General features: G+C 42.5%; 2 protein-coding genes across 2 annotated transcripts in view; both read left to right on the top strand.

The window, feature by feature from the left end:
- Positions 1-1,100, top strand: part of ubr4 (ubiquitin protein ligase E3 component n-recognin 4) — a 54,755-nt gene extending 53,655 nt beyond the window's left edge. The window contains exons 99-101 of the mRNA XM_016283139.1: positions 170-260; positions 369-531; positions 664-1,100. Coding sequence (XP_016138625.1) covers positions 170-260; positions 369-531; positions 664-728 — 319 coding nt within the window. The 3' untranslated portion in view covers positions 729-1,100. The remainder of the gene's footprint in view (positions 1-169; positions 261-368; positions 532-663) is intronic.
- A 1,059-nt stretch (positions 1,101-2,159) lies between these two features.
- Positions 2,160-17,655, top strand: part of iffo2a (intermediate filament family orphan 2a) — a 24,838-nt gene continuing 9,342 nt past the window's right edge. Inside the window, exon 1 of the mRNA XM_016283091.1 lies at positions 2,160-2,945. Coding sequence (XP_016138577.1) covers positions 2,398-2,945 — 548 coding nt within the window. The 5' untranslated portion in view covers positions 2,160-2,397. The remainder of the gene's footprint in view (positions 2,946-17,655) is intronic.

Raw genomic sequence — 17,655 nt, 5'->3', positions numbered from 1 at the left:
TTTTTTTTTTTTTTTTATATAAAAAATATATATATATATATATATATATATATATATATATATATATGCATGGTTATACATACATTTTATATATTTTATGCCATTTTTATTTGATTTGAATAATATCTGTCTGATGATTTAACTGCATATTTGATTTTTATCGTCTCAGGTTCACAGACAAAGCAGTGAAGGAGTATGCTGTCTACCGCTCACCACTTCTCTTCTGGGGTCTGGTGCATCTTGTCTTTGATATGTTCAGGGTATGAGAATGTGTTCTTTTTTGCTGTTCCTCACACTTGTGTGTGTGTCATTTCTAATAAGTTCATGTTTCCATGAAATCTCATTTTATCTGTCTATTCCCACAACAGAAAGTGCCCACCAGTAACACAGAGGGAGGCTGGTCCTTCTCGCTTGCAGAGTACATAAGGCACAATGACATGCCCATCTATGAGGCTTCAGAAAGGGTGTTGAGGGCTTTCCAGGATGAGCTCATGCCTGCTGAATCCTTCTCAGAGTTCCTGGATGTCGTAGGTCAGACATTTTAATACATTTTCCTGCCATGTACTGAACACACAGCTCTGCCGGAAGTAATAGGCAGTGTTGGAGCTATACAATAATGTGGCTGCACAAAATATTAATCTCTTGTACTGACTCTTTTCCCAGGTCTTCTGTCAGACATCCCAGACCCTGACGCCTTCCTGCAGGACCTGTTGAACTCTGTGCCCTGATGGCACACATTTATGCACCTCACTTATGGACTCGTGAGCTCTCTGTCCAGTGCAGGTGTTCCTTAAACACGGAGTCTGTCCGCTACCCGGACACAGCTATTCGCAACTCCATAAGGACGCCTTTCAATCGGGGCCCAGGCTCCCAAAACTTCTATCAGCTCGCATACACACTCATTCACCTCCACTTCTGCTCTTGATCTCCGCGTGGGTTCATTGTTATAACTCTCTCCTAAACAAGAAAGTGACGTGTAGCCTGACGAGTTAATGCGTATTTACTCTACAATGGTTTTGTAACACCTAATACACACAAACACCATGCTGTTTTGATCCGACATTTTGCAGGTAATCTTCATAATTCATAAACAACCTTAATGGCTTTTATTTTCCCCCTTGTTTTTTTGTTTTGTTTTATGGTGGTTTTTGACTCCAGTTCTAAATTGCCTAAGAAGCATTAGCTTATTAGGTTTACATTGAAATTGTATTAATTAAATGCTTACATTTTTTTGTAATCTGTCTATCTCAGGGGATACGTCGCCCTTTCAGGGGTATAAATCAAGAGATAAAAACATAAATATACTCTGTGATTTTGAGGCAAGTGTTTTAGAAAATCAAATCTTTTTGTAATCTTGACAAAACACATATCGTTGGAAAGGTCTGACAGTCAAGGTTCCATATTTGGTGACTGTTTTGTAATAGAAGAGATATTGTGACAGAAAACTGCATCAAAGAAATCCAAGAGAGTTTAGGTGTCACCCAGTGGTTATTTTTGGTATAGTGCCCAAACAAAATCTCACAGGAACCACAATTTTGGTGATATCAACTTCAGATTTGGAACATAACTTGGTTAGACATATGGCTTAGATTTTATAGCAATTTGAAGTGCAACATATTTTGTATTTTTATTTTATATACAATTAAAAAAGAAATTGTATACTGCATTATCTTTACTGCAAACTTAAACTACTATAACTTTTTTTTACTTTGAAATGCTTTCACTTCAGCAATAATCTGCTATGTGTCTTCTTTAAAAAGAGACCAACCTTAGGTCTGTATTCCAAAGAGTTCAGGAATTACAACCATGTTGTAACAAGCATTGATAAACAAGTGTTCTGTTTTCAGTTCATTTATACCCCAAACTGGCAACGTATCCTGTGGGATACAAACATTATAATCAAAATTAAAAGTCAAGTTTTTTTTTTTTAAATGATCAAGTTGTATTATTTGTGTCCCAATAAGATGGAAAATAGCAATACATTTATTTTCTGATGTCTCTTTATGGTCTTGCCATTTTTAGGGTTTAAAGGGCGTGTCTTACAGCCACAGTAGCCAATGCGACTGTTACTGGAGTGCGGAGCGGACATGTCTTCCTCTCCTCCCGTTTCCTCCGGCTGGTGCTCCCAGACTGGGCTGAAACCTGAGTCTCTACGGCAAGTTGAGACTAATAACCGGCCCGTTTAATCATCAGGGGATGGTGGGAGGGCAGCTGTGAGTTCATGAAATGTGTGCCGGTCAATGCGCTTTATCCGACCGCTAGAAGCGCGACTATGGCCTATTATTTGTGTGACATTAGATAAAGGGAGTGCACCTTGCGTCCGAGAGCATGGAGGTGACGTATGCTGCTTTACAGCATCTGCAGTTTGATGCATAGAAACACTGCTCACGAATAAAGATGGATTTACCTCGTCGTTTTCCGGACCCGCTTCTCAACCCGATGTTGTTTAATGAATCCGCGGCACCCGTCGGTATGAATGAAGCGTGTGCGGCTAGGAGCGGGTCCGGCGCTATGGCAACCAGCGCGTTGAGAAACGATTTGGGCTCCAACATTCATGTGTTAAAAACACTAAACCTCCGCTTCCGCTGCTTCCTTTCCAAAGTCCACGAGTTAGAGCGCAGAAACAAGTTATTGGAGATCCAGCTGCAGCACGCCCAGGAGCAATCCCGGTACCGACTGCTGTTTTCCCGGGATAAAGCGGTCCAGACGAACCTCGAGCTGCCTTACTCAAACGCACTGTGTCCGTCGAGACTCCCCGGTAGAATCTGGAGCTTCTCACACACCGCCCGATACGGAGGACGGTTTGAGACGCATCAGGGGCCTGGGGTGGCCTGGACTCATCCAGACGGTGTCGGGGTTCAGATCGACACCATCACACCTGAACTCAGGGCCTTGTACAATGTTTTGGCCAAAGTCAAGCGAGAGAGAGACGAGTACAGGAGAAAGTAAGTCCAGCTCGAGCTTATATTTCAAGTGTTTGTCTGCAAAAATTTCTTCATCAACAATTTTCTTTTAAATCAAGAAATAATATTGTAATTAGAATGATTATTGTTACTATAAAACATTGGTAACTTGATATTAGTTACCACTGTTATCTACAGTCATCCACTGTCTGAAACATAAATCAAAGCTTGTTATAGGCCTATTAATTGGAGATGCCATATTACTTTACAGTGGTTTTACTAACTGTAACACTGTGTTATGGTTACTATGATATTTAACTTTGGCCAAAACTGTGCTTACCATTAGAAATAGAGCAATAATTGGTTTGACCAGACCAAAATATTAAATAATGGCTATTATTTACCGGAATGTCACCTGTTTAATCTATTGCTTAAATTATTCAGCTTTTATCTAACAGCCACTGATCAATAATAATAATAATAACAAGCAAAGCAACCAAAATCACAGTCACAAAACAGCTTTGAATAAATGTTATATTATTATCATTATTACAATTATTTTTAAATTAAAATAGTTGTTTGTTTATCTGCATATTCCCAACAGGGAATGTTCTCAGAACTTTGGTGAATGTAAGGTCGGGTTATCTGGGGCCAGTTGCATAAAAAGTTTAGACTGGTCTTACAAGTTAGTCATCTAATTTTTTTCTTTAAAGGGGTGCTTTTACTTTGATAAAGAATATCTCTTTGGTTTTGAGACTTTAGTCTTTGCAACTTCAGGGATCGTATCTATGCACAATCAGCTTGTAACACTCCAAAGAGAAAGGAAAACTTGAAATCGCATCATATGACCCCTTTAAGACTAGTCATAATTTTTTTTTATTCAGTTACATAAAAGCATAATTAGTTAATTCCAAAAATAAGAGTGATTACTTATTGACTTACTGATAGTTGGTCAAACTCGTTTCTTAAGACACTGTTTTAATAAAGGTGACCTATCATGCCCCTTTCTACAATATGGTAATGTAAGTCTCAGGTGTCCCCAGAATGTGTCTGTGAAGCTTCAGCTCAAAATACTCCACGGATCATTTATTATATCATTTTGAAAATGTCTATGTGATGAGTGGGGCGGGGCCGAGAGCCGTGGGATCGGAGCAAGGCCAGTGGAGTAATTGATAATGAGCGACACCTGCGCCAATGTAACACAGTTTGTAGTCACAGGAAGGAGGAGTCGGGAACCGGCGAACATTTAAACCATTTAATAACAAAATAAACAAACGCAAAAGTAAAGCGGCAGCCCCTCACTGACGACTGCCGCACACAAAACACAAAATAAAATCCAGGCCTGGTCCTCTCTCGTCTTGCACTGTCTCTGTTTCTGTCTTGGACTCCCATAGCCTATTTTGAGAGGAAGCAGAAACATGCTGTTTTCATGCATGTATCTTTAAATGCAAATGAGCTGCTGCTCCCCACCCCCTTTTCCAAAATATGGCTGTTCCTTTACAGCTCTTATGACAGATACTCATAAAAAAACAAACATCTGTTTGGTTTTGATTATCATGTCTATCGCGCTGAAATCATGCGTTTTAAAGCCACATTATTTTAAACTTCTGATATAGTGTTTTCTGAGCGCACAGAAAGCAGCTGTCACACATGTGAGTACTAAACTAATAGGGATTCACTTTAGGGATGCAGCGATTAACCGGTTTCGCGATTAACTGCGCTTTAAAACGTCACGGTTAATTAATCGTAAAGGTTCCGCTAAACCGAGTGTTTCTGTTACACGGAACGGTATTGTTGCAGCTTGCGCAAAACGAAAAAAGTTACACTAGTGGTGCACCAGCTTAAAATGACGTGCTTATCAGAGGCACGGAGGCTAATACATGCATTAGATGAACTGTGACAGAGGGACCAAACAGCGAAGCTTTATTTCCACCAGAGAAACGCTTGTCGATAGTGTGGGACCATTTTGGGTACACCAAGAATGACCAGGGTGTCATTTAAATATTGCTTTAAAAAACTGCTGCTAAAGAGTGAATACATAAGAGATAATGCACGGCTTGCTGTACATTGAACGATTTTAATACACGACGTGAAGATAAGAACCACCTGACGTGAAGCTACAGCTCGCTAGCTCCGCATTCTGCCCGCTTCAGATCAGAAAGTGATGAAATAGTGCGGTAACGGTCGTCCATAAAATGCATTGCTGTTCTGTTGCACAATCAGCTTGTAACACTCCAAAGAGAAAGGAAAACTTGAAATCGCATCATATGACCCCTTTAAGACTAGTCATAATTTTTTTTTATTCAGTTACATAAAAGCATAATTAGTTAATTCCAAAAATAAGAGTGATTACTTATTGGCTTACTGATAGTTGGATCACAGTAAGCCACAATATCACATTTATTTGAATTAATTAATTATAACATTTAGCTACTTGAATTAATTATTCGAGAGAGAGAGAGAGAGAGAGAGGTGACAGTTGCCTGTGTGAATTAGCCTACCAAAAGAGAAATACTGTCATGGATGTTTACAGAGCAGAGGTCACCTTTTTTTAATTCCAATGGGAAAGAAGGACTTTTGTTTGTCTTTTCTATTATTTTTTTTTGCTGTATTGTTGGTTACTGTGTTATTTCTGTTTCAAAAGCCAGCAATAAATAACACTTTATTATCTAAAGAGTGTTCATGTGATTTTATACATTAGTAATGTTGGGAAATTAATAAATGCATAATAATCATCATAATCGTAAAACCGTGATTATTCCTCAGACAATAATCGTACCAACAAAATCTATAATCGTTGCATCCCTAGTTCACTTTCATGTCTTATCGCGCTTAAACTGTCAAATACACAAAAGTTTGTTAAAAACACATGAGTTACAAAAACAGTCTGTTATGTCTGGTAAACAGCTGGGAAAGAAATTGCATGTTTATATTAGATCTGTGTGGCAGCAGTGTAATATACTGTAAATAAATATGTAAATACTTTTAAAGGCACAGCGCTAAACGCTAGAACTGGTACCCCGTTGTTGCTTGCGAAAACAGAATGGCGGCGCGCCGGCGCCATGAGTGGAAACATGCAGATAAAGGGGCGGTGAAAATCCAACATCACACAGGGAGTGAAATCCAACATGCTCGTTTTTTCAGATGCTTGCAGAAAAGGCTTACCAAAACAAAGTTACTGGATTAATCTTTTTCACATTTCCTGGGTTGGTAGATGCACCAGGGACCCGATTATAGCACTTAAAACCGAAAAAAGTCAGATTTTCATGATATGTCACCATAAAGGCTAAGCTTATGCAACTGGCCCCTGGTCTTTAATAATGTTCTCAAAACTTAACTATTAACTATAACTAATTCATATCCTAATGGGAATGTTAGCAACACATTCTTGGAACATATTTTTGTTAGCTGGGTTATCAAATACTTTAAACAAAATAGCCCTTCTCATTCTAAAAACAAAAAGTTTGCCCCCTGTGTGTTCATAGTAAACAAGAGTGTGTGTTTCCTTTCTATTTTATGCGACTGTCCCTGAGTTTTTTTTTTCAGTGTCTTAACAGTAAGGCTCTATCAGTAACCCATGTATGTTCTCTAGTATCCCATTACAAAGTGTCTAGTTTGGATATGAAACCTGAGAAAGCAGGGATGACATCTTATCTGACAGAAACTATTTGCTTTTTTTCTCTCCTCCAAATGGGGATCTGTGCAAACCCATCCCATTCAATAGGAGTTTGTGGGATCTGTCCTAGAACTACAATAGAATCTCTTTACAGTTTTTCTTTTTCTCTTTGGGGACTAATAATTATAGTTATTGGTCCACGCAATACACTTCCACCCATTTTATGCGGGTTTGCTTGATACATAAGGAATTTCCCCTGATTATATTTTCTTTTTGACTCTTTGATGCGTGTCATTCAGTTCATTTTCTGTTTCAACCATTTAATTTTGTCATGTGCAGTAGCAATGGACCAATGCGTGTTGATTTAGAAGATACATTTCCTGTTCTTGTTGCTATAGGATGCTTGATTTATGTGTCTGTTGCTGGGAAAGTGATGAACAAAACATTTGTGCCAAATTCCTTGTTTCTGACCTGCAGCCGGCAGTGTGGGGGCTCATTCATTGCTCAACACAAATGAGTTACTGTAACTTTAAGGCATTTCTGGTCATCTAGAAACCCCAGACTCACAATAACTACAGTAACCCTGAGATGCTTTTGTGTTTCTCAGACTGTTCCTCTTGGCTGTGCTGCTATTTTAGTTTGTGTCAGTGGCTCTGTTGTAATAATAATTTAAACGTCCGGCCATAGAAGGCCCATAGAGGCTTTTCTCGTCTGCCAGAACAGATGTAGACTGTCTGTGAGAAGAAGCGGACAAATGAGCCACACAATGATTCATTTCCAGATCTTGAGTGAGCTGGAAACCCCACTTTATAAAGAGTGCCTGTATCCTTTGATTATTCAGTGCTTACAATAGCCATGCTGTTAGGAATGGGATATTTTTGAGATAAATAATTGAGCACCTACTAGTCATATGTTTGTCTGTCTTTGCTTAAGTGGCCAAGACAAAATTAACTATTTTTTGCATTGCTGTCGACTCATGTTTGTTTTGGCTGTCAGAGTGTCACAGTAGCAGCCGGTCAGTTAGGATGGATGTTGGTGGTCTGTTATATTAAATGCGATCTGAGACAGGTGGAAAATGTGGCATCAGGCTCATATGTAAATACTGTCTCCTAGGAAATAATTTAAACAAATGATAAACCAGGCATAGGCTTGGCAAAATTAGGCATAGGCTTGGCAACAGGCTGAATGTTTTGAGTAGCTTGTGTTCTTTAAAGTACAAAGTAACTTGGAGCCAGTATTGGTAATTAATTGGTATCTTCTTTGCATTTCTAATGAGGATTGATTGAGGCTTTTTGCCAAAGATTTGATTGCGTTTTTAAATCATATTTATTTATCCACATATATGAATGTTGTTCTTGGAGAAATTTTATCATTTCTAAACTCTAGCTTTGATTAAACACATGCCAGATTTCAGAGAAATACACTGTCTACAAGCTGTCACAATGATATTCAGTGTTGTTTGTTCATTTCCTGTCTGCGTGTCTGATGTGTTGCTATGATTTTTGATTTGATTGTATTATCCCGTTCAGCTGTGTTTGCCTAATCAACCTGTGTAATCAGGTTCCTCTGTTTGAATCCTCATTCGTTCGGTATCGTCAGTCTTTCATGGTTGTTCTACTTTGTCTGCCTGTCTTTTTCTGAGTTTGTTCTGTGAATCTGTACTGTTCTACTTTGTCTACCATGATTTGTGACAGAATACCGGACCTAACAAAAGAATATGAATTGTCAAATGAATCGGCAACATTGCACATGCCGGAGGGAGTATTAGTGGAGTACGAGGGGATGGAAAGAAGCTGACACACACTCCCACCGCTGAGGGTGAGCTACAGCTGGCCTCTGGAAATATTTTGGATAATTTCATGTATTGCCCTGTGTCGTCTGTCTTCCCCCTGGTTCCGTCCAGCCCTGACCCCCCCTTGGTCCTCAGTTGGTCCAGCTTCACCATAGTCTTCCGTGTCCCCGCCTCAGTCACTGGAGCCACTGACTCCGCCTTGGCCCTAAGGAGCCTCGGTGTCACCCTGGCTCTTTGACTCGGTTTTTGCCTGGGGCTCCTTTTTCATCTGCGTCGTCTCTGTCAGTCCCTCCTGCAACTCCTCCTTGGGGCACCATCCGGGCATTTCCTTGGCCCCTACCACCATCAGCACCTCCCTGGTTTCTTCCATCACCTCCTCTGGATCTATTCGCTATACTCGCAATCACCAATCATCCTCAACCTAAACCTCCTCTCGTCAGTGTGAGGTTGCGCCTTTTGGAAGGGGGTGTACTGTCACAATAATATTCAGTTTAGTTTGGTTTTCTGTCCTTGTGTTCGTTTCCTGTCTGCGTGTCTGATGTGTTGCTTCATCAACTCTGTTTGAATCCTCATTTGTTCGGTATAGTCCTGTTCGGTGTTACGTGGTTGTTCTACTTTGCCTGCCTGCCTTTTTCTGAGTTTGTTCTGTGAATCTGTACTATTAAAAACTATTTAGTATCGTTATCTTCATCGTCATGCTTTGGACTACCATGATTTGTGACACAAGCTATAAACCTTTCCTAGCACAAAAGCCACGCATTCTACAGATGACGGCTTTGAGGAACGCATACTTTCAAAAGGTGTTTTATAACCCCAGCAGATGATCTCCACTGACCCGTGTGAGTCGGGCTGTAAAGCCATGGCCGTAGACGTCTGTCTAGTTCTGGTCAGGGATCGTGGCAGTAGCTGCATAAGAGGTGAGGTTTTTGGTGGCGGATCAATAGTGTGTGTGAACAGGAGGTAAGCTTGCAGCAAAGTGAAGTATGAGGGAATGATTCAGTAGTGCTGCCTCACTGGGCAGGAGATCAGTTCTGCCCCCCACTCATGCTGGGAGTCCAAAATCATGGGAACTAGAACATTCTGAACATTTAACACGTCCAAGAACCACTATGAACTGGTATGATGAAAGACAATAACACACTTATTATTATTATTATTGTTATGTATTATTTTTTATTTTTTTCATATTTATTTATTTTTGCTTGAGGGGGCTTGAGTTTCAAATGTCTTATTTAAATTTTATTTGTAATATTTCATATATTATTTTTTTACATATTGTTATTATTAATTATTGTTTTTATTATATAATTTTGTTATATGATATTACATAAATTGAAAAAGATCAGGTCAGGCCTAATTGGACTGAATGACTTCAGTGATTTTTTTACTTAACATTTTTATTTACAATAAACTAGTTTTTTTTATAAACTGCAGTCAAATACTGTTTCAGTTTTCACATATGTACAGAGTAGACATTGTTTTTATGTTGTGGTCAGTCAGGACTGAGTAGCATGTTCTTTCACGACATGACATTCATAGATAAAACTTGAAAGCTGATGATCCATCCGGTCTTTACCATAGCAATGAAAATCAATGGGCTAATGATGCTAACAAATTATTCCGGCTTGCTGATTTCCCTGAAAGATGCTATTCTGCCTTTTTTCTCCTGAGCTAGCAAGTTATTCATGATGATGCACATGATTGACTTTCAAAAGATTTCATTTCCTCCAGATAAATAGATTCAGCTGGTGCAAAGTTGTCAGTTATGTGGTAAATAGATACATTTCTGAATGACTGTTTATTGTGCAGGTTGTAAATTTCCTGATGGATGGAGCAGTAGATGCAGCCAGCCAAGGCATTATGCATTTAAATCTGAACCTCAAAAGCCACAGTGACGCAGATGCTTTAATAAAAGCCTGACCGTTCCATCTTGCTAGTTTGGATGTTGTCTATTCCCCTGTGAACAGGAGTACACTTTAACATACTTTTAAAAAGATTACTTATTACAGAAAGAGTACACTTTCAAAGAAAATGCTTGTGTGAACTGAATGCAGTGGTTTTGAACACATAATTGCATGTTAATTGCAATTAAATGAAAATGTATGGTTACGCTTTATTTTAAGGTGTCCTTGTTACAGTGTAAATAAACATTTAAGTACTGAGTAATATTAATTAACTAAGATGTCCCTGGACATCTACAAGATGGATTAAAATGCTGATGCTGTAAAAGGAGGGGAGATATAAACATAACAGTATGACTGTCACTGAAATGTTAAGGTGTTTAAAGAAAAGAAATAAAACACATTTATTCTGTGGCACTTAAAAAAACAATTTGGCACCTATTTTTGTTTTATTTATAGGAGCCAATGGCTCCTTAAGTGATTTTTTTTTTTAGCTGGAGCCCTGAAAATTATAATCAAGTACATTGTCTATATAGACACTCTGTGGCACAGAAGGGAGGGCTTTAGATCTGTGTGTTCATGTGTGTGTGATTCTTGAGAGTAGCTCTGAGTATTGATTTAAAATGCAGCTCGCTCTTCTTCTGGTGTCCGGGTGCGGACTCAGATGTGCACAACTGAAGACCCATGGGACTGTCTGGAGATGGATCAATATGTAGGTCATCTTTGCACGTATTGTCAGGATTTTCATTTAGCACTCTTTATTTTAAAAATGTGTTTATAACTAAGTAAAATCTGTAGACGTATCAGTTACACCACCTTCAGCAATTTCCAGGCAAGAAGCATATATTTGGCTTTACAAAGTTATTAGCAGTATGCGGACATTACAAGTCACAGTCATGATGCTAGAGTGTTTTGGGGGGTTGCTAAGGTGTTTTAGATGGTTGCCCACCCCAAGCAAGCATCACCAATTAAATGTACCCCTTTTTTCTTGAAATGTATGATTGACTTTGATTGGTTCTTGTTGTTTAACAGCTCAGAGATAATGTCTGTTTTTTTAACACATCTCAATTCATTTAGCTCATGGTTTAGAGGGTTTAGGACAGAAGGACTTCGCCAAGAGTTAATTGTGGCACAGGAAACAAACTAATGTTCCATCACGCAAATGAAATGGTCTGTACAGCCTGACAGCTTTTGTTTTGTGTTAAGCCACAAATATGGCATATACAGCAGTATTTGTGTATGTACAGACATAGGATTCTCTTGTTTTGTAAAAGGAAATCTATGAGTTAGACCTCCCAAAGGAAATGTGAGGTCTAAAACAGACCTGGCATGAGGCATTCATTTTATTTAAAAATGAAAGCACAGGCTTATTTTCAAATGTGTTTTTAAAGCTACAGCTTTATAACTCGGTACTGAATAATTTTATCCCATTGCATTGATTGCCCTTGCAATAATTTATTTTATGAAAATCAGAGAAGCCAGATTATATATAAGAACTTAATATTTCTTTTAGCATTAAATTGTATAATAATACTATTATTATAATTTCACTTTTATCATCCCCCAACCTCATTTTGACTTTGTGAGTCATTTGATGGATTTATTGCCCAGTAGCAATTCTAATACAGTCCATTGTTTTAAAATGGCTGAGAAAACCACTTTGATCAATCACTTGAACACTTATACTGAATCTTATCATAAGAAATCAAAGCAGTTTAGAGATCATTGTCTTAAGTGAAAGTGTAAGAATCAAGCTTAATGTGCTGTGCATGCACTGAATGTGGCACATTCCTTGAAAACAGTGGTCAAAGAACAGACATATATAGAAAGCAAAGGTGATCATTTACATGCCTAACATACCACTGAACTCATGATTACAAGAAACATCAGTCTGCAGTCTGCACCAAGCCACTTTCTACAATTTTTTTCTTGAAATAGCTGAAAGCTTATTGGATTACAAAATCACACACTGAGGAAACTATGCTAGAGAGTTCAAGACGCCTTAGTGTATGATAATGCTCAGCATGTCATGTCAGCTACCCAAAAAAGCGTTTTAGCAAAGATATTTCAAACAGTGGTTGCTAATTCTTTGATCATTTTCATAATTAATAATTTTTTAACATAAAGAAAATCATAAAACAATAAAAATCCTAAAAGAAAGAAACAGCGCATTTATGTTGTGTCAGCTGCCCATTTGTAAGTTAAAAAAATAATAATAATAATACAGAAATGCCAGAAAGCATGTGGAATGGTTGGTGTGGCTCATTTGCTCATTAGTTCAGATTTTAAGAAGAGGTCATTTACATTCCTAACATACCAGCTCATGACTACATTGTGGCCTGTATAGCTTTCTCTACCTTTTGCCACCATCTGTCTGCAAAATATGTTAAGGGGGCAATAGTGGGTCATAGGTCATATCATCCTCTGTCTTCTAGGTTACTTCCCTCCCCCATATCATGAGAAATGGCATACATTTTTGAGCATATATTGTTTAGCTCTCATATATACAGTATGTATAAAAGTTTGTGGTTGGTGAGATTTTGTAAATGTTTTTGAAAGAAGTCTAAACTAGACAAGATATTGTCTCTTTGCATTTCAGAGGTGGTGGACAAATGAGACAATGGGTGTGTCTCTAAACCCATTTTAGGTCTTCACAGGTGCAATGATGATCCCCTCATGGTCACCTCGCATTATTACTCTCTTCCCTATTCACTTGTAAACTTTTGAAGCGGTTTAAGATAACAATGGTACACATAGAACATTTGACCTAAAAACAGATTTGCCTCTTTCTTTACCTATAATAGCTCTTTGAAAAATTGGCAGAAGTCATTTGACCTCTCCCATAAATTGAACAATGTGTATTAATATCGACTGGCCTGATCTCACACAATGGAAGAAGTCACAGCAGTGTGTACAGTGCTGGCTTATGGTGAAACACAAAGAAAGCAGCTCTTTATTTTGTGGTGCTTCTCATCTTTCTTTTCCTAAATAGCAGTTCATTAAAAAGTTTTAATCCTGTGCTTATTTTTGACCAGGTGAGCATTCAAAAGCATTTGGTATGCAGTATTCTTCTATATTTCCTCATGCCATTGTCCACACTGCCTTATTTTGGAGAGAGTTTCCATTCGTATTGTGTTCAGTGTCTTTTGAATGAAATGAAAGCTCTCATGTGCAGTCTGTGCTGCAGCAGAGGAAATGAGAGGAGTCTGATTCTCATGACTTTGGGCTGTTGTCTAGTCAGCTCCACTAGATCCCATTGACATTCAGAGATATCCACACTGTCCCTGAGTTTACACAGTCTTATCCGCCTGGATCCATTATGTACTGAGTACCGAGACTTGCTACTGCCAATACATCCACAGACATGCTGCTGTGAGCATGTAGGAAATACTGCTGCTGCACATACAACATATATGAAATATGTGAAATATATAACATACATGACATTACCCCGTAGGAGATCTATACAGGTGGAGCTGGGGAAGTTGGAGGGTTTCTGAAGCGCTCTACAACTGCTACAGCAAGCACTAGCCAAGTATTTGAATGTTGAGCAGCAAGCTCATTGGCTGCTGATGTGAAAAGAAACCAATCAACTGCGCCATGTGAATAATGATGTCATTATATCAGATTGAGTTAGAACCTACCGGACTGCGCCATCTCAAAGACTATAGAATACCCAAGGCATGTCACACGTATAGTTTTGAATGGGGGGAAAATTCAACTTTCAATATGGCCGCTCTATCGAAGGAAGCCACGCCTTCTGAGTAAAAGAGCCAATCACTAATCGGTAAAGTCATTGCGTCACTGCAGCTACCGTTCAAGTCCCAGTTGCTATAGAAACAGTCAGCGTTCTGAGATGTCTTAAAGGGGTCATTTGATGCGATTTAAATGTTTCCTTTCTCTTTGGAGTGTTACAAGCTCTTGGTGCATAAAGAAGATCTGTAAAGTTGCAAAGACTAAATCACAATGTGGGAAGATTTGCATAACGCTGCCCAAATGTTCACGCAAAGAAAAAGGCCGTAACTTTGATTCTTGCTGTTGCCTCCGCTGCCATGTTGTGGAGTCGCTGTGTGTTTCGTTGTGAAAGCGAAACTACTCTGTTTGGCCTTCCAAAAGATGACACAACTAGAAATCAGTGGTTAAGTTGTATTTACAACACTGTTCCAGAACAGTTCAACCCAAATTTTCAGATGTGTGCTGCGCATTTTATGGAGGATGAGGACTGTTTCCTGGGAGAGTAGCCTCCAGTGCGTCTGTGGCACAAAGGCTGTTTCTATAAAGTTGGGCAGCTCCAACTTTGCAAGGACAGTCCTGTTAATGATCTGAGATAGTAGGGGAGAGATAGGGGTGGGTGGGGAGTGACCCCTGACAGACCTGCGAAAGCTGTCCAGATCCAAGAGAGGCCATCCGCGTCGGCGTTCGCGGCTCCAGCCCGATGACGTACCTCGAAGTGGAAGTCCTGGAGCGCGAGGAACCATCGGGTCACCCTGGCATTGGTATCCTTGGCGCGGGCCATCCACTGAAGGGGTGCGTGGTCCGTGACCAGGGTGAAATTCCAGCCCAGGAGGTAGTACCGCAGCTCCAGGACTGCCCACTTGACAGCTAGGGCCTCCTTCTCCACCGCGGCATAGTTCCTCTCGGCCGGGATCAGCTTCCTGCTTCCGGAGGCATCCGTCTGCAGCAGGAAGAAGCAGCTAAAGTCCGGGGCTCGGAGGACGGGCTCCGAGATGTGGGCCCCCTTCACCCTCTGGAAGGGCTCCTTCGCTGCTGGTGTCCACTGTACCTTCTCCGGCTGCCCCTTCCTGGTCAAGTCTGTCAGGGAGGTGGCTAAAGAGGAGAAGTTGGGGATGAAGCAGCGATAATACCCCGCCAACCCTAAAAAGGCTCGTACCTGGGTCTTGGTCTCGGGTCTCGGAGTGGAGCGTACTGCCTCCACCTTCTTCTCCTGTGGCTGAATGAGACCCTGTCCCACCTGGAAACCCAGGTACTTCGCCTCGGAGAGGGCAAGGTGACATTTGCGAGGGTTGGCGGTGAGTCCAGCCCTCCGGAGCTCCGAGAGCACCCTCCGTAACCGGTCCAGGTGGTCTTCCCATGCCTCAGAGTGGATCACACCGTCGTCCAGATAAGCCGCGGCGTAGGCCTGATGGGGCCGCAACAGGATGTCCATCATCTGCTGGAACGTGGCGGGTGCCCCGTGGAGGCCAAAAGGAAGGATCCGGTACTGCCAGTGGCCACTAGGGGTAGAGAAAGCAGTCTTAGGTTTGGCATTCTCAGAGAGGGGTACCTGCCAGTAGCCTTTGGTGAGGTCCAACGTCGAGATATACAGGGCCCTTCCCAGCCGGTCCAATAGTTCATCCACCCGAGGCATGGGGTATCCGTCGAACTTGGATACCTCATTGAGGCGACGGAAGTCGTTGCAGAAACGGAGGGTGCTGTCCGGTTTCGGGACCATCACGATGGGGCTGGCCCATGGGCTGCGTGATGGTTCTATCACCCCCAACTTCAGCATCTGTTGAATTTCCTCCTCAATAGCTCGCCGATGAGCTGCACATCAGACAACTGACCGACCAGGTGCTGCAGCTCCCTCTTCTGGGCAGCCGAGAGGTGGGGGTTGACGTCAACAACCACGGGATCAGAGATGGCGAGGGCCGCGAGCTGGTCTCTAGTCCCCATCCACTTCTTCAGGAGGTTAATGTGGTAGAGTTGCTCAGCTCTCCTCCTTCTTGGCTGACGCACACGGTACGTCACCGGCCCAATCTTCTCCAGCACCGTATAGGGACCCTGCCAGGTGGCCAGGAATTTGCAGGCCGCATTGGGGACTAGGACCATGACTCGGTCTCCGGGCTGGAACTCCCGTGGCTGGGCTGCCCGGTTATAGTTGCGCTGTTGGGCCTGCTGCGCCTTTGTCAGGTGTTCCCGGACTAATGGCGTTTCCCGGTCTATCCTTTCCCTCATCTTTTTTACATGTTCGATGACAGAGCGATGGGCTGCCGGCTGCTGCTCCCAGGCTTCCTTCGCCACATCCAGGAGGCCGCGGGGTTGCCGGCCAAAGAGGAGGGTGCCGGCCAAGAGCTCGAAGCCAGTTGAGGCCTGCGGGACTTCGCGGATCCCGAAAAGGACATAGGGGCGCATCAGGTCCCAGTCGCTTTTATCCTCCGCGACCATCCATCTCAACATCTCCTTGAGCGTTTGATGGAAGCGTTCGACCAGTCCGTCGGTCTGGGGATGGTAGACCGTGGTCCTCAACTGCTTCACCCGCAGCAGCCGGCAGAGGTCAGCCATTAGCCGGGACATGAAGGGGGTACCCTGATCGGTCAGGATCTCCGCTGGGATGCCGACTCGGCTGGAGAGCAGGAGGAGTTCCTGGGCAATGGCTTTGGCGGTGGCTTTTCGGAGGGGCACTGCCTCAGGGTACCGGGTGGCATAATCGACGATCACCAGGATGTGTTCATGTCCCCGGGCAGACTTAGGCAACGGCCCCACAAGGTCCATCCCGATGCACCACCAACAATAATTTTTCCTCCCCCCTTCGCTGCACGACACAGTACAGCAGGCCATTTTGCACGACGAAATGCGGGAGAGGGTGGGGACCAGGCTGAACCTCCCCAGCATCCCCGGTGTTGGGCCGCATCCGCCAGCTCGACAGCCTCCACCAGCTCGGAGGTGGTGGTTGGGTTCCTCATCCCCATTGCCTGTTGGTGGGACCAGGGAAGGGCTCTGAGGATACGGTCAATCACCATGCGCTCCGCCACCTGTCCAGCCAATGGAGCACCCTCCAGCAGCCAGTGCTGCGCGAGTCGTGTGAGTTTGGCGGCCTGGGCACGGGCCGGCAGAGGGGGCTTATACTCCCACTCGTGGACGTGCTGGGCGGCACAGATAGGGGATAACCCCAGGCGGGCTAGGATTTCCTTCTTGACCTCCTTATATTGATCGGCGGAGGCGGCGGGAAGAGCGAAATATGCACGCTGCGCTTCGCCCGCCAGCACCCGTGCCCAGTCATCCTGATGCCACCCTTCCAAGGTGGCCATCGCTTCGAACATTTGTAAGAAGGCTTCTACGTCATCATGAGGGGTCAGCTTGGGTAGCAGCTTCGCGGCTTGCACTCGGGCGTCCGGCAGCGGAATGCGTTGAGCGGCGGCGGCACACAATGCCGCAAGTCCCTGCTCCGTCTCTCCTTGATGGGGGGGCGAGGTGCTCAACAATTTGTTGCTGGCGGATGCTAACCTCGGTGAGCTGCTGGAGGATTTCGTCCATGGTGGGGGAGGAGCGCTCGCCTGTGACAGAAACCGGAGACAAAAACAAGGGAAAAAGGTGAGGTGAAGAAGATCGCTTGTCTGTGATTCTTCACTGATTTGCCTGCATTCTCCACCAGTGTAACAGGGTGAAGTATCACACAACAAGTAATCTCAATCAATACCCCGGAGGGTGGATTTATTGGGGTGA

This window comes from Sinocyclocheilus grahami, unplaced genomic scaffold, assembly GCF_001515645.1.
Source record: "Sinocyclocheilus grahami isolate Dianchi unplaced genomic scaffold, SAMN03320097.WGS_v1.1 scaffold170.1, whole genome shotgun sequence".
In the NCBI taxonomy this organism is placed as follows: Eukaryota; Metazoa; Chordata; class Actinopteri; order Cypriniformes; family Cyprinidae; genus Sinocyclocheilus; species Sinocyclocheilus grahami.
This window is presented reverse-complemented; position numbering and strand designations above follow the sequence as displayed.